The 21,365-nt window shown below is 37.9% G+C and overlaps 1 protein-coding gene across 1 annotated transcript; it reads right to left on the reverse strand.

Moving 5' to 3' along the window:
- Positions 1–9,607: 9,607 nt before the first annotated feature.
- Positions 9,608–19,908, reverse strand: GTF3C6 (general transcription factor IIIC subunit 6). The gene is made up of 6 exons (XM_019735067.3): positions 19,750–19,908; positions 19,300–19,380; positions 17,477–17,540; positions 17,339–17,383; positions 15,414–15,527; positions 9,608–11,269 (listed from the first exon to the last, which is right to left on the reverse strand). Exons 1-6 carry the CDS (start codon positions 19,801–19,803, stop codon positions 10,968–10,970), a joined length of 660 nt encoding a protein of 219 aa, XP_019590626.3. The 5' UTR covers positions 19,804–19,908; the 3' UTR covers positions 9,608–10,967.
- Positions 19,909–21,365: the final 1,457 nt, after the last annotated feature.

The following is a 21,365-nucleotide window of genomic DNA, read 5'->3' on the forward strand; positions in this document are numbered from 1 at the left end:
ACTGAATAACATTCCATTCTATGGCTCTATCACATTTGTTCACCCGTTTAAAAGTTTATGGACATTTGGGTTGTTTCCACTTTTCGACTATTATGAATTATGCTGCTTTGAACATTCATATACAGTTTTTGTGTAGACTTTATTTTCAATTCTGTAAGAGTTGAATTACTCGATCATATGGTAACTATGCTTAACTTTCTCAGGAACTGTCAAACTATTTTTTGCCTGCACCATTTTATATTTCCATTAGCCATGTAAGAGTGTTTGGTATTGGTTTTTCTATTGCTGCTAACAAATTACCAAAAATTTACTGGCTTAAAATAACACAAATTTAACATGTTACAGTTCTGGAAGTCAAAAGTCTGAAATTAGTTTTACAGGTCAAAAATTAAGATGGCATTAGGGCTGCATTCCCCCCTGGAAGCCCAGGATATAATCTGTTTGCCTTTTCCAGATTCTAGAAGCTGTCTGAATTCCTTGGTGGTCTTCCATCTTCAAAGGGCATCAATTGAAACTGTTTTCATTGTCATATCTTTTTTCTGACTTTGACACTACTGACTCACTCTTAATAAGACTATTGTGATATTATATGGGGGCCCACCTGAATAATCCATGATAATCACCCCATCTCAAGATCCTTCACTTAATCATACAGCAAATTTTCTTGGGGCATGTTATGGTAACATATTCACAGATTGCTGAGTTTAGGATCTGGACATCTTTGGGCGGAGCTTTAATCCATCAACCACAGATTCCAATTTCTCTACTCCTCACCAAAACTTGCTATTGTCCTTTTCCTTCTTTTTTTTTTTTAAGCCACCATCGTGAGTGTGAAGTGGTATATCATTGTGGTTTTCATTTGCATTTCCCTGCTGGCAAATGATGTTGAGCATCTTTTCAGGACTGATTGGCCATTTTTGTGTACCTTTGGGAAAATGTCTATTGAAATCTTTGCCCATTTTTAATTGGGTTTTTTACTGGTGATTTGTAATAGTTCCTATACATTCTAGATACATGTCCTGTATCTGATACATAATTTGCAAATATTTTCTCCCATTGAGTAGGTTGTGTCTTTTCATTTTCTAGTGGCCTTTGAAGCAAGAAAGTTTTCAATTCTGATAAAGTCAAACTTATCCATTTTTGTTGCTTTTACTTTTGATGTCGTATCTAAGAGGTCATTCCCTGATCCAAGATGATAAAGATTTACACCCATATTTTCTTCAGTTTCATAATTTTAGCTCTTACATTTAGACTGTTGGTTCATTTGGAATTAATCTTTATATGTGTTGTGAGACAGGGGTTCACTTCATTTTTTTGCATATGGATATCCAGTTGTCCCAACACCATTTGTTGAAAAGATTATATTTGCTCCATTGTATTGCCTTTGTTCCTTGGTCTAATATCAATTGACTATATTTATGTGGGTCTATTTCTGGGCTCTCTATTCTGACCTATTTATCTATTCCTTCACCAGGTCAACACTGTCTCTATTACTGTAGTTTTATAGTAAGTCTTAAAAGTCGGATGGTGTCAGTCCTCCTGGCTCATTCTTATTCAACATTGTGTTGGCTATTCTGGGTGCCCCTCTTTTGCCCCTCCGTATAAAATTTAGAATCAGTTTGTCAATATCCACAAAGTAACTTGCTAGGATTTTAATTAGGATTGCACTGAATCTATAACTCAAGCTGGGAAGAACTGTCATCTAGACAATATTGTCTTCCAATCCATGAATATGGAATGTCTCTCCATTTCATTAGCTTTTCTTTGTTTCTTCAGTTCTGTAGTTTTCCTCACATAGTTCTTGTACAATTTTGTTACGTTATACATTAACTATTTCATTTTTGGGGTGTAATGTAAATGGTATTGTTTGATTTAAAATTTTGTTTGTTCATTGCTGGTATATAGAAAAGCAATTGACTTTTGTGTATTAACTGTATCCTGCATCCCTGCTATAATTGCTTTATAGTTCCAGATTTTTTGTCGATGCTTTCAAATTTTCTACATAGACGATCATGTCATCTGAGAACAATGACAGTTTTATTTCTTCCTTCCCAATCTGTATATTTTTTATTTCCTTTTCTTGTTTTGTTGACTTAACTAAAACTTCCAGTATGATTTTGAAAAGAAGTGGTGAAAAGGGATATCCTTGTCTTGTTCCTGATCTTAGCAGGAAAGCTTCAAGTTTCTTACCATTAAGTATGACACTAGCTGTAGGTTTTTTTGCAGATAATCTTTATCAAGTTGATAAAGTTCCCCTCTATCCCTGGTTTGCTAAGAGTTTTTATAATGAATGGTTGTTGGAGTTTTGTCAAATGCTTTTTCTGCTTCTATTGATATGATCATGTGATTTTTTCTTCTTAAGCTTGTTGATGTGACAAATTACATTAATTTTTTAATATTGTACAAACTGCATATTTGGGATAAATCCCACTCAGTTGTGGTGTGTAATTCTTTTTTCCACATTGTTGAATTCAATTTGCTAATATTTTTATGAGGATTTTTGCATCTATGTTCACAAGAGATATTGGTCTGTCGTTTTCTTTGTGTAGTTTTAGCCAGCATTTGGTAGTGCTGTCTTCTTGGATATAATGGATATTATGCAAATATTGAATCATTATGTCATATACCTGAAACTAATATAATGCTGGATTCATCTATTTCTCCTTACAGTTCTGTTAGATTTTGCCTCATGTATTTTGACACTCTGTTGTTAGGCACACACACATTAAGGATCATTTTGTCTCCTTGGAGAATTGACCCTTATCAGTATGTAATGCCACTCTTTAGCCCTGGTAACTTTCCTTGGTCTGAAGTCTGTTCTGTCTAAAATTAATATAATTACTTCCACTTTCTATACATAGCACATCTTTGTTCATCCATTTATTTTATTTTTTTAATTTTATTTTATTAAATTTATTGGGGTGACTCTGGGTGATGAACACACAATGGGATTTATAGATGATGTAATACAAAATTGTACACCTGAAATCTATGTAATTTTACTAACAATTGTCATCCATTTATTTTTAAACTATATGTGTCTTTATATATAAAGAGGGTTTCCTGTAGACAACAGAGTTGGGTCTTGTTTCTTGATTCACTCTGACAATCTCTGTGTTTTAATTGGTGCAATTACACCATTGACATTCAAAGTGATTTTTTATATAGTTGGATTAATATCTATGTTATTTTCTGTGTGTTGCGCTTGTTCTTTGTTCTTATTTTTGTCTTCCATTCTTTTTCTGTCCTTTGTGGTTTAATTGAACATTTTATATGATTCCACTTTCTCTTTTTAGCATATTTGGTTATACTTATTTTAAATAATTTTTTATTTTTTAACTTAGTGATACTTTTTAAACTTTTTTTTTTTTTTTTTTTTTTAGTGGTTGCATTTTATGTTCTGCAGGCCCAGAGAAAGGCTCCAAGCTCCGAGGCTGTAAATCTACCTCCATAAGCGGAGGGCAGTAAAAGACCAAAGAAAAGAGGCTGGTCACTCCAGTATGATAATTACTAGTTTATCAAGGTAAACTTACAAACGAGGCACATCTTGGGCAGCTACAAGATGAAATGGATTCCTGTGCTACTTGGCAGGTGCCAAAGTATTACATAGGGTAAAGGGGTTGGGGAGACAGACATGGCTACTAGTACGTGAATGCTACCAGATATGAGAAATTACATGCTTGACCAGGTCAGGACAACGGCCTGTTCCAGGAACCAGCATATAACAGGAGGTAGGGGAGGGGTGCTGATCTAAGTCCGAATGAACAACAATTACGATCAGTCTTTAAGGGAGGTTTGTGTTAAGCAATCTCCATTCTGGCCTGGGTTCAGCTCACAGGTCACACAGCAGTCACGTCATTGCAAAGTCTCTCCTTCACACTGCCCTAGAGTTTGCAATATACATTTACAACTAATCCAAGTCCACCTTCAAATAACAACATACCACTTCATGAGTTGTGGGAATACCTTATAACAAAATAATCCTAATTCCTCCTTCCCGTCCCGAGTATCATTGCTGTCATTCATTTCACTGGTACATAAGCATACACGTCTTAGTCCATTTGGGCTGCTAGAATGGAATACCGTACTTGTTGGCTTATAAACAATAGAAATGTACTTCTTACCGTTCTGCAACCTAGAAGTCTAAAATTAAGGCACCAAAAAATGTGGTGTCTGGTGAGGGCCCGTTTCCTGGTTCATGGAAAACCATCTTTTCATTGTGTCCGCACATGGAACAGGGGACAAGGAAGCTCTTGGTGGTCTCGTGTATACGGGCATTAACCGCATTCATGAGGGCTCCACCCTCATGACCTAATCACTTCCCAAGGCCCCACTTTCTCATACCATCACATGGAGGGTTAACATTTCAACATACTATTTGGGGAGGAAACCCAGACACTCAGTCTATAGCCATCCATATATACAGAAGCATATATAATCAAATATATTGTTGCTATTATGTGAACAAACTGTTATCTGTTAGATCAATTAAGAAAAATAAGTTATTTTACCTTCATTTATTTCTTCTCTGATGCTCTTCCTTTCTTTTTATAGATCCAAGTTTCTGACCCTTATCATTTCCCTTCTCTCACAGAACTTTTTAAAACATTTCTTCCAAAGCAAGTCTACTGACAACAAATTCCCTCAATTTTTTTTTGCCTGAGAATGCCTTTATTTCTCCCTCACTTTTAAAGGATAATTCGTGGGGTACAGAATTCTAGGTGGTTTTTTTCTCTCAAGACTTTAAATATTTCATTTCAACTCTCGTCTTGCCTGCATGATTACCGAGAAATCAGATGTAATTCTTATCTTTGCTCCTCTTTAGTTAGCTGTTTTTTCCCTCTAGTCTTTCAGAATTTTATTCTTTACCTTCAACTTTCTGCAGTTTGAAAATAATATGCCTGGGTGTAGGATTTGGGCATTTTTCCTCTTGGTGTTTTCTGAGCTTCCTGGATCTATGGCTTGGTGTCTGACATTAATTTGGGGAAATTCTGTCATTATTATTTCAAGTATTTCTTCTATTTCTTTCTTTCTTTCTGGAATTCCCATTACACATGTGTTAGATCTTTTGTAGTTGTGCCTCATTTCTTGATATTCTTGTTTTGATTTTCCCCCCCCCCCCGTCTTTTTTCTCTTTGCTTTTCAGTTTTGGTGGTTTTTACTGAGATATCCTCAAGTTCAGAGATTCTTTCCTCAGCCATGTCCAGTATACTAATAAGCTTACCAAAGGTATTCTTCAATTCTATTAGTGTTTTTGATCTCTAGCATTTTTTTGGTTCTGTTTTAGAATCTCTTCTTATATTGCCCATCTGTTCTTGCATGCTGTGTATTAATACTTTATCCATTAGGTCCATCAGCATCTTAATCATAGTTCTAAATACCCAGTCTGATAATTCCAACATCCCTGCCATGTCTGAGTCTGGTTCTGATGCTTGCTCTCTCTGAATTGTGTTTTTTGCCTTTTATATGTCTAGAAATTTTTTTTAATAGTTGGATATGATGTATTAGGTAGAAGGAACTGCTATTAATGTAGATTAGGATATGATGTATTAGGTAGAAGGAACTGTCGTTCATAATGTGGTGGCGAAGTGTGGAGAGAGGAAATGTTCCATAGTCCCATGAGTAGGTCTCAGTCTTTCAGTGAGCCGTACTTCTATACTGTGGACTTCACACGTACTTCTCTGTTGTTTTCCTTCTCTTTGGTGGAACAGGATGGCTAGAGTGGCCTGTAATTAGTTATTTCCCTTTCCCCAGGTCAGCTAGGCTCTGGTTAAATAACTTCTCCTGAGGGCAAACCTTGTTAAGAAGAATAGAACACTCTGACATATTTCAAAATTATTCCTTTTCCCCTCCTCATGCTGGAAGCATGAGGGGATTTTTCTCCAATATTCACTAAGAACCTGGTCTAACTGCACAAAGGTGTGGCAGCCCCTGATCACTGAAGTTTTTAAACTCTCAGAGTTGTCCACATTGAGTCTCCAGCAATTCAATTACAGTTCAAGTTCTCCTATCCTAGCATTGGTTCTTGCAGAGGTTTGTATTCGTGGGATTCTGCTCTGGTAGGTCGGTACTCTTTACTTATCTGTCTGCCTCTCCAATTTTGGGGACAGCTGATTGCCTTGTGACCTCATTTCTCTGATGGATCTAAGAAGAGTTGTTGACTTTTCAGTTCTGCTTTTTACTTGTTGTTAGGATAGAGTGACAACTCCAGCTTGTTACACACCAGACCAGAAGCCAGGAGTCTCTTTGATAATATTTTATAGAATGCTACACATCGTGTATTTTACTTTGTTGGATGCTGGATATGTTTAAAATATTCTTAAGTCTTGTTCTGGGTTGCAGTTGGAAACAGTTTGATTTTGGGGGGTCTTGCTTTTAAACTTTGTTAAGTGGGGCAATAGCCTTATTTAATTTTTCTTCACTACTGAGGCAAAATCCTTCTAAGTACTCTATCCTTGCCCCATAATTATGAGATTGTCTACTCTGGCTGGGAACTGTAAACTCCAGGGATTGTTCAGGTGGTTCTTTTCACTGCCTCCAGTGGTTTTCCAATACACATGTGATCAATACCCTGCTGAAGAATCGAGGAAGACTCTGCAAATCTCTGGAGCTTTCTCTGTACACACTGCCCTTTCTGATACTCTGCTCTGCGAACTCCAGCCCCTTTGGTTTCCCGGGACTATCAGTTCTATCTTAACTCAGAGAGTCTGCAGGACTCTACCTGGATTCCCTCTCCGTACACTGTGATCTGGAAACTCTGTGCAGGCAGTATGCTGAAACAATCATAGGGCTTACCTCGTTTCCTGGGACAATTTACGCAGCAAAGTATATGACAGGGTGACAGACAGAATAATGGCTCCCTAAAATAGCCATGTCCTAAGCCCCAGAACCTGTGAATATTACTTTACATGTAAAAGGGGTTTTGTGAATATGATTAAGTTAAGGATCTTTAGATAGGAAGATTATCTTGGATTTCCTGGATGAGCCCAACATAATTACAAGGGACATTTTAAGAGGAAGGCAGGCATGTAATAGTCAGAGGAGAAATTATGACAGAAGTAGAGGTGTGTGTGCATGAGAGAGAGAGAGAGAGAGAGAGAGAGAGAGAGAGAGAGAGAGAGAGGGAGGGAGGGAGGGAGGGAGAGAGGGAGGGAGGGAGAGAGGGAGAGAGGGAGAGAGGGAGAGAGGGAGAGAGGGAGAGAGGGAGAGAGGGAGAGAGGGAGAGAAGAGAAACATTGAAGATATTGGGATATTGGTTTCTGGCTTTGAATATGGAAGATGGGACCTCAAGACAAGGAATGCAGGAAGCCTCTAGAAGCTGGAAAAGACAAGGAAATGGATTTTCCCTTGGAGCCTCCAGAAGAAATGTAGCCCTACCAACAACTTGATTTTATCCCCATAAGATCAAATCTTGTAATTTGACCTCCAGAACTATAAGATAACAAATTTATGTTGTTTTAAGCCACTAAGTTTGTGGTAATTTGTTACAGCAGCAGGACACTAACACAATCACAAATCTGGGAGCATGAAATATGAGTAGGAAATAAGACCTTGCTAAGACATGAGTGTGAAAGAAATGTTATCTTGGATCTAAGAAAACTAGAACTTCTGCTACCTTGACATCCTTATTAATGATATGCAAGTATGGCTACATTAAACCCTGATACAAAATATCATAACCCCGCCCCCCACCAAATATAAAAAAAAAAATTAGAAAAAAAATTTTTTAAGAAAAATACAAAATACCAGTACCTAGAAACTATAAATTATCATTAAAAAGATATATTCACTCTGTATTAATAAAGTGTACTTCTAGACAATTTTATAAACAGTATTTTCTTATTCCACAAGAAAATAATGGTGGAAGCCATAAAAGATAGACAGCAATCCATTTCCAGAATCAATAAAAACATTTCTCTATGCAAGAAGATTACTCTATGCAAGATTGCTATATTAAGAGGCTCGTTCAGTTTCAAATGAGCTGTTGAAACAAAAGGAAATGAAAAGAGTAGATTGTAGAAAATGATAAACTGCTGCTACAGGAATTGAAAAGCACATGATATCAAGTTTCACTAAACTGGCATATCATAAATTTGTTATGATCAGCTACTTATTATGTAATAAACAAATGGGTGGATTTTTGAGCATTTCTATAATGGCCTTAAGGAATACTTCTCCATGAGGCACCTTACCAATATGGTCCTTTTGAGTAGAATATAATTTTTAAGCAAAATCCACCTACTGCCTTCAGTATAAAAGTAGTATTTGGTGTGACAGCTGCATAGACACTGGCTCCAAGATTAGCTTGTAAGTAATCCTAGTAAGTCAGTAAGCAGATCAATGGTGGAGCAATTCTAGTTTTACAAAATATTTCATAGTTGAAAAATCAGATTTTATTTTACTAAATTTCAAACATTTAATCTTATTTAACAAGGAGCTAAAACACATCATGTTCTCTTCAGAATTTATGACTTTATTTTTCTCTTCAATTTAACGTATAACTTACCTCATAGTCTAGATCAATTTCTTTTTCAAGATTACAAATCTCAAGAATCTTCCACTCAACTTCTTGATACTTTTCTAAATTTCACAAGTTTGCTGAAATGCATAATGTATCAATTAGGATTAAGTGTGGCTATTACAGAGCGACTTAAACAAGTTGTTTCAATAAATAGCAGCAGTAGTCACAGGTTTGGAATGAAATTCACACTCACAGGACCCAATTGCCTTGTGGGACTCAGCCTGGCACTAGGCTCACTTAACTTTATAGGAAGTGGCACAACAGCATGAGGCCTGATTCAGCAGGAGTCTTTACTCCAGCTGCCAGCTCAGGTGTAAGGGAACAAGATCATTTAAGTGGGTGCAGAAGCCACACTGTCTTAGAAGCTTTATGCTGCCTAAAAACCAGTATCTCTTGAAACAGCCATCAGTGTAGCTTCCAGGGATCTTTGTAATAAGAAATACAGCACTTAAGATAAGTCCAAAGCCCATGTTTCCCAATAGCGATTTATAGCTCTTGTCACAGTCTCCCTGGTCCAGAGTTTACCAGTAAGGGGTCATTTTTAATCATAAACAATATTGCCTGGCATCTCAACTGATGTTCTATTACTATCTTGTCTAATAGGTTTCCAAAGAAAATAGTGCCAAAAGGTAAACTCAGGTCATTAACTAGGGAGAAAGAGACAGGGTTTTATTCTTCTGTTTGTAGCAGTCCAGGACCTCATCATAAAATCAGGACCCAATCTTCTGTCTTGTTGCTCTGCCACTCATGGCTTCTATGTCCAAGGTTACTTTGTAGTCTAAGAAGCCTTCTGGAGCTCTAGCTACCACATCCATGTTCCAGAGGGAAGAAAGGGAAAATAAGCTGGCTCATTTCCTTTTACACCTTAAAGCTGTAAGGAAACTTCCCAGAATCATCCATCAGTCAACATTTCTAATTCCATGTCACTGGCCAGAACTTAGTGATATGGGAAGTTATGAGCACGTACTCATATATATGCAAGGAAAGCTGGGCACACTGATAACCTGAGTAAATTCTGGGCTTCTATTACAAAGGGAAAAAAGGAAGAACAGATACTGGGTCAGGTATCTCTGCTACACATACACATGGTGGGAAAAATAAGCTTTTTATTAAACAAAAGCTGAGATTAAAGAAGTCATATAAAAATTGGGAAGATATACATGCTTATGATTTGGAAACGTTTTTAATCAAGGTAAATTTTTTTTTGGTAAAAGTTACAAAAACTTAGTGAAGAAAAAAATCCTCATCCTAGCATTACATACAGTTATACTTCCAACAGTTATGATACATAGTTAATGTGAGGTGTGTTTTAACTTATGACTACCAAGTTAAACCATTTAAAATTGCCTGTTTTTCTGTAGTCAGAAACAATCAAATATTGGCAATTTCATATATAGCTCAACCCATAACAAGGTATCAAAGTCTGTGAATAATTTACATTAAAAAATACAAATTAGAGCAGATCTAGGTTATCACCATAATAGAATGACTGCTACTCACAGCTGAAATTCCAATAATCTTTCTCGAGTGGGAAAGGAATGGAATTACAGCTAGGATATCACCAATTTTACCATTGTCCTGCACTATTTTTCTGTTCCCAGATATGTAACACGTACAGTGATGGACTGGATAATGATCCCCCAAAGATTCTCATGCCCTACTCTTCAGTTTTATACCTGTTTAAGTTACACGGCAAAAGGGACTCTGCAGATGGAATTAAGGTTATAGACCTTAAAATAGTGAGGTCATCCAGGTGGGCCCAATGTAATCAAACGGACCTTTAAAGGTGGAAGGCAAGAAAGGTTGGTCAGAGATAGGATAATGGAAGAAGAAGAATAGACTTTGAGCAGGAGAGGAATTTGACCCACCGTTGCTGGCCTTGAAGAGAAGGGGACCATGAGCCAAGGAATGCAGGCAGCCTTTAGAAGCTGGAAATGGCCCTTAGCTGACAGAATGGAAATGGGACCGTGATACTTCAATTTCAACGAATTGAATTCTGCCAACAACCGACTGAGCAAGGAAATGCCATCTCTACCCTCCAGTCGCCCCACTCCAGAAAGGAACCAAGTTCTGCCAATACCTTGATTTTAGCCCAGGTGAGACCGTGTCAAACTGCGGACCTATAAAACTGTAACACGTTTGTGTTATTTTAAGCCATTAAGTTTGTGGTAATTTGTGATGGCTGCAATAGAAAACTTATACACTTACCTTAGTAAAACCTCCAATTTAAAGGACTCATCAGAGAAGGGTCCCTATAGTCATTTTAACAATATTTTTAAAAATTCCATTTATAACTGGTCCTTTAATGATTCTGGTATACTAAGTTGTAGCAATAATTGGAAATGTGTATAGCCAATAAAAATAATAAAAGAGTGAACTGAAAGCTACAGAATCATTCTACATAAAAACTCTTAAAAGTTCATGACTAATTATAACGAAAAACATTTCATCTAGGAGTGATTTCTAAGGCAGCATCTTGAGTCTCCATCAAAACAGAACTTTCTGTTTCAGAAGAAGGAATACCAACACTAGGTCCAGAATCCTCTATTTCTACGTGCGGTGGTTTCTCCTGTTCGTAACTCAGGTCTGAATTATCTTTCATTTGAATCTCTTGCTCTTCTAACTCCGAAGGTTTATCAGGAGCTGGAGCTACAACTTCTTCATCTTCGTTTTCTTGTAGAAAGCTACAAATCATGTTGGGTCTATAGGAGAAATCATTATCCTGAATTTGCAGCCACTCCACACCACCTAATGGCGATGGAGGTGGGAAGGGATGGGAGGACAGACCAAGAAAGAAACATGAAAAAGGAATTTTAGTTATTTAAGCACACTGTCTTTAAATTTTCATCCTGTGAATATATGTCACAGTAAAACCCCAACATGAACCAAGGAACATGATGCCTGTAACTACTGATAAATAATCACATAATTCCCACCTTACATGGAGCCCTTGTTATGCCTATAGGTTATGCATCATCAAAATCACTAGAAGGAATCTACTTCAGTTACTATTCCAATGCTTTTCCCACAGTTCAATTCCCAACTCATCCTGAGATAATCTGAGCTGTCACTGCCATCTTATGCCATAAAGAAAACTTTGTCACTTCTCTACAATTTTTCTCCTTTCCCATTTAGTTTTCATAACATCATGGACAGTGGTACTACTCTATCATCTCAAATCAAGACTCATGACATTTTGAGTTGGAAGATCCAATTGTGAAATAAATCATCTCTAAAAAGGGAAACTTGGAAAAAAATGTTTGTTCCATTTCATACTCATAGTCAAAGCCCTAACCCCTCAATGAACCCCTATAATTAAGAATTGCTCCAATAATGCTAGTGACTCTTTCTTCTATTCTTGTTACCCTTTCAGCCAATTATTTCCAATGGATCCTCATTAATTTCTATAGCAAGCCCAGGCTGTTTAGTCTCCATTAGATTTTTAAGATACCCCAACCTATTTGGCCCTATTCACATATCCATCTATTCCTTTCCCCACCATAAACTAATTCTATACAGCTGTTTGTTAAAACTTCTAACTGCTGACCCCATGTCTTTTCATACGTTATTCCTATAAAGTCTCCATCAAAAATTGATTAGTTCTTTTCTCTCCAGTTCTTTCATTTTTTTCTTGCAATAGCACTGCCCTCCTAGTCACCCAGGTTCAAAATTGTGAAGCCATCCTTTACTATCATACAGCGTAATATTGTCACACAAGAGATACTTAAAATAAGTTGAATGAAGTGGCTGTCATGACATTCAGCCATGTGCTTCAATGTGATTTACATTAGAGTGCAAGTTCCTCGAAGGTAAGGGCCACAGTTCCTTTCTATTCTGTTCTGGCTCCAGCATATTGCCCAACTTGGCAGCCAGCCTCCAGATGGTCCCCAATTCTCACCTTCCTGGTATTAGGCCCCTCGGCAGTCCCCTCCCACACTGAATAGGATATTGTAGAAATGACAGAATGACTTCTAAGGCTAGTTCATAAAAGACATCGTAGCTTCTACCTTGTTCTCAGGGATCATCTGATCTGGGTGAAGCCAGCTGCCATGTCAGGAGGGGCACTCACACAGTAGTATGGGGAGGCAAGGAACTGAGGCCTCATGCCAACAACCAGCACAAACAGGCCAGCCATGTGAGTGGGCCATCTTACATGACACATTCCAGCCTTACTCAAGCCTTCAGATGATTGCAGCCAGCCCAGCCAACAAACTGACCCCAAGCCAGAAACGCCTAGCTACGCTGCTCCCAAATTCTGGATTCACAAAAACTGTGTAAGATAGTGTTTTTATGGTTGTTGTTTTAAGCCGTTAGCTTTAGAGCAGGGGTGTCCAAATTGTGGCCCGCGGGCCAACTGCGGCCCGCAATCCATTTTTTATTGGCCCGCAGCAAATTCCAAAAATATATTTAGTTTACTTAAATAAACCAGGTGAGGCAATACGTACTTCACCTTGAGTGAGTGGCCTGGCTGTTGGTGTATTTTACCGCATATGGCCCTTGGTGAAAACCATTGAAAAAAGTTTGGACACCCCTGATTTAGAGGTAATTTTTTAATGCAGCAACAGATAACTAATACAGGCTTAAATAACTGGTTATTAATTTATTTGATTAACCAAAACTCCCAAATGTTCCCAAAGATCTATCAGATTATTGAAGACTACAGGAGAGGAAACTTTATAATTTCCTTTAATAGAGTATATATGATAGCTAAGCTTATCTGACATGTATCTGCCTGTCAAGTTCACTCTATAACTTCAAGTATCTCCTTGTTCCTGTTATTTTCACAGAATGCCTAAAAAGGGGGATAGTTTGGGGATATACATGCCGTGTTTCCCCGAAAATAAGACCTAGCCAGACCATCAGCTCTAATGTGTCTTTTGGAGCAAAAATTAGTATAAGACCTGGTCTTATTTTAATATAATTTTTGCTCCAAAAGACTCATTAGAGCTGATGGTCCGGCTAGGTCTTATTTTCAGGGTAACAGAGTGGTAAGAACAAAGATTTGTTATGTAGTTATGTGTAGTTGATATAATTAATTTCCACATAATTAATGTCCCTTCAAATGTTTATTTCTTAAAATACAATAAATCTATCAAGCCATGAATATTCATTCTAGTCATATTTTTAAGAGTTTCAAATATGACTTTTTAAACCATCAAGTGATTATTTGTTCATCTCCACAATTATGTGCCCTGCTATGGTGCAAGTCTCTAGTCTGGGACAATCAGCAACTAGAGAAAGCTAAATGAATGCTAATTAAGAACTGGACTCAGGGGGTGGCCAGTTAGCTCAGTTGGTTAGAGTGCGATGCTCTTAACAACAAGGTTACCAGTTCCATCCCCACATGGGCCACTGTGAGTTGCGCCCTCCACACTACCATGTTTCCCCAAAAATAAGACCTAGCTGGACCATCAGCTCTAATGCGTCTTGTGGAGCAAAAATTAATGTAAGACCCAGTATTATATTTTATTATATTATATTATATTATATTATATTATACCCGGTCTTATATTAAAATAAGACCCTGTATATATCATATCATATCATATCAATCATATAATATCATATCAAAGACCCAGTCCGGGTATTATATTAAAATAAGACTGGGTATTATATTGTATTATATAAGACCAGTCTTGTAGTATATTAAAATAAGACCAGGTCTTATATTAATTTTTACTCCAAAAGTCGCATTAGAGCTGATGATCCGGCTAGGTCTTCTTTTCAGGGAAACATGGTAGATTGAGACAACTACTAGGTCTGGCTAGGTCTTATTTTCAGGGAAAATTGGTAGATTGAAATAATTACTTGACTTGGAGCTGATTGGTACTGGAAAAACACACTTAAAATAAATAAAAAGTTAAAAAAAAAAGTACATTTAAAAAAAAAGAAAAAGAAAAAGAACTGGACTCAGGACTAACAACTGAAGTCCTAGAGTCCCTCCCTCACATATACAGCCAGCTTCTTCCAGCTCTGAACTTCTTGGGGAAGGGTGCCACAGCTGCCAAAAGTTTCCAGGAGATCCTCTGGGGTTACACCTTGGGAATCCAAAACTGTTATCATCATATCTTCTCCACTTACAAAGAATTTTTTTTTTTCTTTTTTCAGTTGCAGGGGGTGCTGCCCACCATCTCTTGCGGGAGTCGAGGAATTGAACTGGCAACTTTGTGGTTGAGAGCCCACTGGCCCATGTGGGAATTGAACCGGCAGCCTTCGGGGTTAGGAGCATGGAGCGCTAACCGCCTGAGCCACCGGGCCGCCCCCTACAAAGAATTTTAATTTTAAAAAAGACAGAAACTGCTGAAATCCTTAAGGGTTGGAAATCACGTCAAGTTTCTTGACAAACTCCTCACAACTGTTCCCAGTACAAAGCAGATAGAGATTTCTTATATGTCCCCAGTGCCCTCTGCTATATTAGAGTTCAACTGAATTTTTTTTTAAGTAACTGCGGTTTTTGCAATTATTTTTAACCTTTTAAACCACAATTACTTCTGCAACAACCTAATACAAGGAAAGAAATGACATATTGAATTCTATGTTTTATTTATTTTTTTACTTTTATTTTTAAGAAGGGCGTTTGTTTATCTATTTATTTATTTATTTAATTTATTTTTAAGGAGGGAGCAGCTCACAGTGGCCCATGCGGGGATTCAACCTGCAACCTTGCTGTTACTAGCACCAAGCTCTAACCAACTGAGCTAACCAGCCACCCCTAGAGTTCAACTGAATTTTAAATCTATGTTTGGTACCTTTCATGGAGCACCCTCAATAATATAATTAACATATTACATATAGCTATTACTACAAAGTACAAAAAAATGTCCTGGCAACAATGTGTCCCTGTCAAAGCCAATATTAAATCACCTATTTTCAGAGAACTAAGTGAACTAACCTATGTTTTCTTCTCCTTCCTTCTTTTCTGTTAGAAGAGTTCTTGTCATACTGAGTTTCTTCATCGTATGGCATTTATATTTTAGCACTGTTTTATTGTTGCCTTCTGCATCCACTAGAACATAAAATGAACTCAATTATTATATTGCTTGATGCAGTATAATAAAATATAATGCAAATAAAATAATGTTAAGCCTTAATAATGCCAGTTTAGGGAATTATACTAAACTACTTCCTGTCTAGATAGTGGAATAAGTTCAAGATATAACTCCTGCTCCAAGCACAGAGAAATGACAGATAAAATGCATAACAACTGAAGGCACAACGAGACTCAAAAATGATAAACATCTCCAGGGGACAGCGACACAAAGCTAGGAGTGAGATTGAAGCTATTGGCCTGCTAGGCTCCAACCCTGAAGCAGGAAAGTGGGGCCAGGGATTTGGTAAGAAGGTCTAAAATTCTACCACACAAAATGAAGGACCAAAGTCAGATTTACTACTTGAAGCCAGAGACTGGAGTAAGGACATTCCTAATCATGAAAAAAGGCTGAGAAAAAAAACTGCTGCCAAGCTGCTTCCTGGGATTACAGCTTTATAGAAAACTGCGGGCAAAGTCAGGAGGGAAGGATGAAGCTCTGAGCTACAGATGGAAGCACACTGAAAACTTCCATACATTGCTACTGTGAGTATAACTGATACTGCACGTAAGAAAACAACATATGCTGTTTCCCCGAAAATAAGACCTAGCCGGACCATCAGCTCTAATGCGTCTTTTGGAGCAAAAAATAATGTAAGAACCGGTCTTATTTTAATATCATATAAGACCCAGGCTTATATAATATAATATAAGCCTGGGTCTTATATAAGACCGGATATAATACAATATAATATAATACCAGGTCTTATATTAATTTTTGTTCCAAAAGACCCATTAGAGCTGATGGTCCGGCTAGGCCATATTTTTGGGAAACATGGTAGTAATTTTAACTATATGAAATTGTCAATATTCAGCCCAAATACATCATTTCATATTGTTGAACCTAACACACACATCATCGATCTAGCAATTCCATTTCTAAGGGGATACCTTAGACATTTTTACATATATGCACAAGAAGACAAAACTATCCATGGCAGTATTTTTGTGGTGAGTTAATAAGCATAATTAAGAACATGGGTTCTGGAGCAGGCCACCTGGGTTTAAATCCTGACTCTGCCTCTTACTTTGTGTATGACCTTGGGAATGTTGTTTACCTCTCTGTGCCTCAGTTTCTTCAAATATAAAATGAAGATAATGGTATCTACCTCAAAGGTTTGTGGTGAGGATTAAATGAGTTAATACATACAGAATCTAGCATAGTGTCTGACATATAGAAGGCATCAATAAATTTTAGTAGTTATTAATAATTGCTGGTTACAAAAAAATGGAAGCACCAACATGTCCATTAACTGGAGAATAGATTGTGGTGGAATCACAACTGGAACAGCAAGAATCAGGGAAAATAGAGTTATACATATCAAGATGTATAGATCTGAAAATATATCTCTAATTCGAAAAAAGACTATAGAATGATATGGAAAATATGCTATATTTTATATCAAGTTTGAAAATATACCAGAAATGCTACTCTTTGTGCATACAAACATATGTAATATAAAATCAGTTATAGGAAAGACAAACACCAAATTCAGGTGAATGATTACCTCTGAAGATAGAAGAAAGGAAATAAATTTGGAGAGGGGTATACGAGGGGCTTCAAATGTATCTAGAATTTTTTTTAACTATCTGGCAAAATGGTAGGATTTGATACAGCTAGACAATGGGTACATGAAATGTTTAATTTTAATATTCAGTATATATATATATATATATATATATGGTTGAAATATTTCACAATAAAAAGAGTTAGCATAGCAATCACTTACCATGTTCGACATTTTCTTCAAATATAACACAGGTCCCAAGAGTGTCTGCAGAAAAATTTAAAGACAAATTGTTGAGAACTAACAGAGCTACTTTGAAAAGCATATAAAAAAAGTCTCATGTATCTGATATTCTCCTACCTTCATACTCTCCAGCAAAGACATAGCTGTCCACTTGCAGAATGGGCCTCTCAGTGTCAATTCCCTACATCAGAATATAGGATCATAAAAAATCATCATTAGGAAAAGCCTTCGGGGTGAGGAGTGGGTGAAATTGGTGAAGGTGGTCAAAAGATACAAACTCCCTGCACAGAAGGATGACTATAGTTAGTAATACTGCACTGTATATTTGCAAGTTGCTAAGAAAATTTTAAAAGTTCTCATCACAAGACTGCTAAAATTTATAACTGTGTGGTGACAGATGGTAACTAGACTTATTGGGGTGATCATTTTAAAATTACACACCAATATTTAATCACTATGTCGTACACCTGAAACTAATATTATCAATTATACCTCAATTAAAAAAAGAAAGAAAAAGCCTTCCACATGTAACCTTGCTACCTAGGTGACAGATCTCCAAAACTGGAGAACCTCTAGAGCTTCTTGTCCTGGCAAGACCAAGATAAGCTAAAACTGCTCTGATGACTGCAGCTACAACCTGAAGACTACTTAATTCATACCCAAGTAGCAAGGTCTACTTCAGTCAACATCCTCTTCAAGTTAAGAACAGAGGAAATTTTATCAAAGGTAGCTCAGATTTTAAAGAGAGCTAAAACAGATGGTAACTTTGGATACCATAGCTCAACTCAACAGCAGCGTGTGAGGTCTTCGAAGTCTTTTCTTAGGTATCTTCTCTCCCTTCTGCACAGTTTAATCTGTGTGTGCGTATCTGATTATCTTCCCTTCCCTCCACGTTTCCCTCTCCCACCTCACTACCTAAATGTATTTTTTCAAAATATATTGTTCTACAACAGAAATGCCCATCGGTAGATGACTGGGTTAAGAAATTGTGGTACATTTATACAATGGAATATTATTCGGCCATAAAGAAGAATGGAATATCATTTGCAACAATATGGATGGACCTAGAGAATATTATGCTAAGTGAATAAGTCAGATGGAGAAAGACAAATAACATACGATCTCAGTGATATGTGGAATCTAAAGAATAGAATAAATGAACAAACTAATCAGAAACAGTCAGAAATATAGAGAAAAAACTGAGGGTTGCCAGATTGGAGGGGGTGGGGATGAGGGAAAAAATCAGGGGATTAGAAAGCACAAATTGGTAACCACAAGATTGCCACGGGAATACAAAAGATAGTTTGGGGAATATAATCAATAATGTTGTGAAGATTTTGTAGAGCATCCAATGGACACTTGTCTTATTAGGGAGACCACTTCAGGGACGGTGTAGATGCCTGATAACCGCACTGTACACCTGAAGCTAAAGCTGAATAATAATAAATGTCAATTATAATTTAATGTGGTCACAGGCTGTGGAGTACAGCATAGGGAATAGAGTCAGTGGAATTGTAACAGCTACAAAAGATGTCAGAGGGGTAGGAGATTGGGGGATGAGGGTTATCACTTTGTGAGGTATGTCTAACTATTACATTGTTTTGTACACCTAAAACTAATAAGTATATATACATATATATATGTGTGCATATATATATATATATATATATATATATATATATATATATATATATATATATATTTCCATATCAAAACGCTACCTCCTCCAAATCTTTAACTCTCTCCAGCCATACATTCATTAGGCATTTTCTCTCATCTGCTCCCACAGCCTCTCTACTTCTATGATTGTCCTTAGAGTCCACTCACTGCTTTGTAACGTGGAATTAATATATCAGTCTTTGAGGACAGGTATTTCTCCACTCATTCTTGTTCCAAATTTAAGAAAATCTACAACCATCCCACAATTCTAGAAGACTCACCAAAATCTTGCATTTATTTTCACATTTTAAGAGCAAGTCTGAATCAATAATTCCCGACAATTCCACCAAAACCAACTGCTCCTGGTGGAAGAAAGAGGGGTTAACATCCTAGCAGGGGAGTGTGCAGAAGAGGCAGTCAACAAGAGAACCCAGAAATCCCCATTACGACCATCCCACCTCAGTGAAAACCAGGTCCTGCTTTCAACGAGAGGAAGCAAGCGACGTTGCCTAAAGCAACTTCCTCTACTGCCCCCATTCTGACCACCGAGTGGCAAATACGGCTGAGGCCGGCCTCTCCCCGGCTCCGCGCGTCCCGGGGCAAGAAGTGGGCGCTGCGCCCGTGAGGCCTCCGTGGCCCTGGCCGCATCCCGACTCCCTTCCCCACACACAGCCCGCGCGGCCATCACCGCCACCGCCCGTTGCGCAGGCTTCCGCCGTAGCACTGACTACCTCCTCTTCCTCTTCTTCCTGGTCCCCTGGACTCCGCTCCTCGGCCGCTGCCATGATCCCGCTCCTCCTCGCGGCCCCCGGGTCACGAGCTACCCCCGCCCATGGCCGCCATCTTGAGTATTGGCGTCTGGCCGCGGCGCCGACGCGCGAACTGCTCCTGCCAGGACGTGAGATGGCCGAGCGCGCTTACACCTGGAGGCCCGCTGTCTGTTCCTTCCCTGAGAGCAGGCGCCAGCGCCCTGGCGACGTCCTGTGACTTAGAGATCCCGCGGGCTCCGTGCCCTGAGAGGAGAGGACGGGCGAGGGAGAAAGGATAAAGAATGTGCAAGCAGGGAAACCACCTTATGCGACATAAATGGAGAGGCCTTGTGGTGACCCAAGCCTACGTTTCTTGGAAAAAATTCTTAATCTCGTGTGCGTACTGACCCTCCATTCAAGTTTTCCCCAAGCCAAATTAAGGGCACATTTAAGATTAACTAGCGCCCACAACCAAACATCCTTGCGCTAGAAAGTTTGTGTTTCAGGCCTGCAGGAGCATAGGATCTAGGAGAGGAAGATAAAAGGACACAACCAATTACGAGCTACAAGAGATACAAATTCAAAGAGATCCAGGGAAGTGAAGTTTTGGACAGAATTTTCTCATAGTACCCTCATGGATTTTTCTAATTATAAAGTAAATGATCTTTGTAGGTGAGAGAGGATGATCTAACTCCAAAGAGCATGAGCTTTGGGATCTAATACTTCTTGGGTTCTGCTGCATGATTAGCAGCAAGGTCTTAGGCAAGTTGGGTTTTGTAAGGATTAAATGAGATAATACATATAAAACAGCCCAGTATTCGGCACATATTAAGCATATTTCATGTGTATTAGTAGTAATACACAAAATTTGAGAGTATTATGACTTCAAAAAAACGTTCATATATATATATATATATACACATATATGTATATATGTATATATACATACACACACACACAACACACACACATATATATCTTTCCAGGCTCTTTCTATATACTTTTTTAAACAAAAATATGTTCAAATTGTACATCTGTTTTTAAGTCGTTTTTCTCATGATACGCAGTATCATAGATGTTCTTCCATATTTTCCATAATATAGATCTACATCATAATTTGTAGTAACTGCATACATAGTATTTATTGTATAATATTGATACTACACAATACTTCAGTAAACATCTTTGTACATTTTTACCCAGTTGCCCCATTAAATGAGAAAGAGCCCTCGACCTGTTAAAAGTTGTAGATTTGAATTCTAGCTCTGAAGCATGTAGAGAAAAATGGGGCCACATATTAAACCTGATAAGCTCAGCGGAGGCCAGCATGGTGGGCCTTACAAACTCAGAGAAGGAAAGTAATCACATAGGATGGTCTGAACGTAAAAATTCCTAACTAAAAGCAGGTCATAGCAGGTAGTCACTTGCTAGGCCTGTAGCTTCCTTAACAAAGGTTAATCTTTACCTTAAGTGAGCCTGTCTGTTGTCTTTTTGCATTTTAGATAACATACCCTTGGAATGTCAGAGTAATCCCCTTTATCTAGGCCCCCCAGGGCACACCCACAGAACTAGAGCACGAGACCACAGAACCCCTCATT

The sequence above is a fragment of the Rhinolophus sinicus genome, chromosome 2 (assembly GCF_057876585.1).
Source record: "Rhinolophus sinicus isolate RSI-liver-muscle chromosome 2, RSI-T2T, whole genome shotgun sequence".
Taxonomy (NCBI): domain Eukaryota; kingdom Metazoa; phylum Chordata; class Mammalia; order Chiroptera; family Rhinolophidae; genus Rhinolophus; species Rhinolophus sinicus.

Coding starts and splice junctions, on each gene's coding strand:
- GTF3C6 (XM_019735067.3), bottom strand. CDS start 19,803: ATGGCAGCGGCCGAGGAGCGGAGTCCAGGGGACCAGGAAGAAGAGGAA. Junction 15,528..17,338: donor TGAAGAAAATGTCGAACATG/GTAAGTGATTGC, acceptor TTTATGTTCTAG/TGGATGCAGAAGGCAACAAT. Junction 11,270..15,413: donor GGAAGGAGAAGAAAACATAG/GTTAGTTCACTT, acceptor CATCGCCATTAG/GTGGTGTGGAGTGGCTGCAA.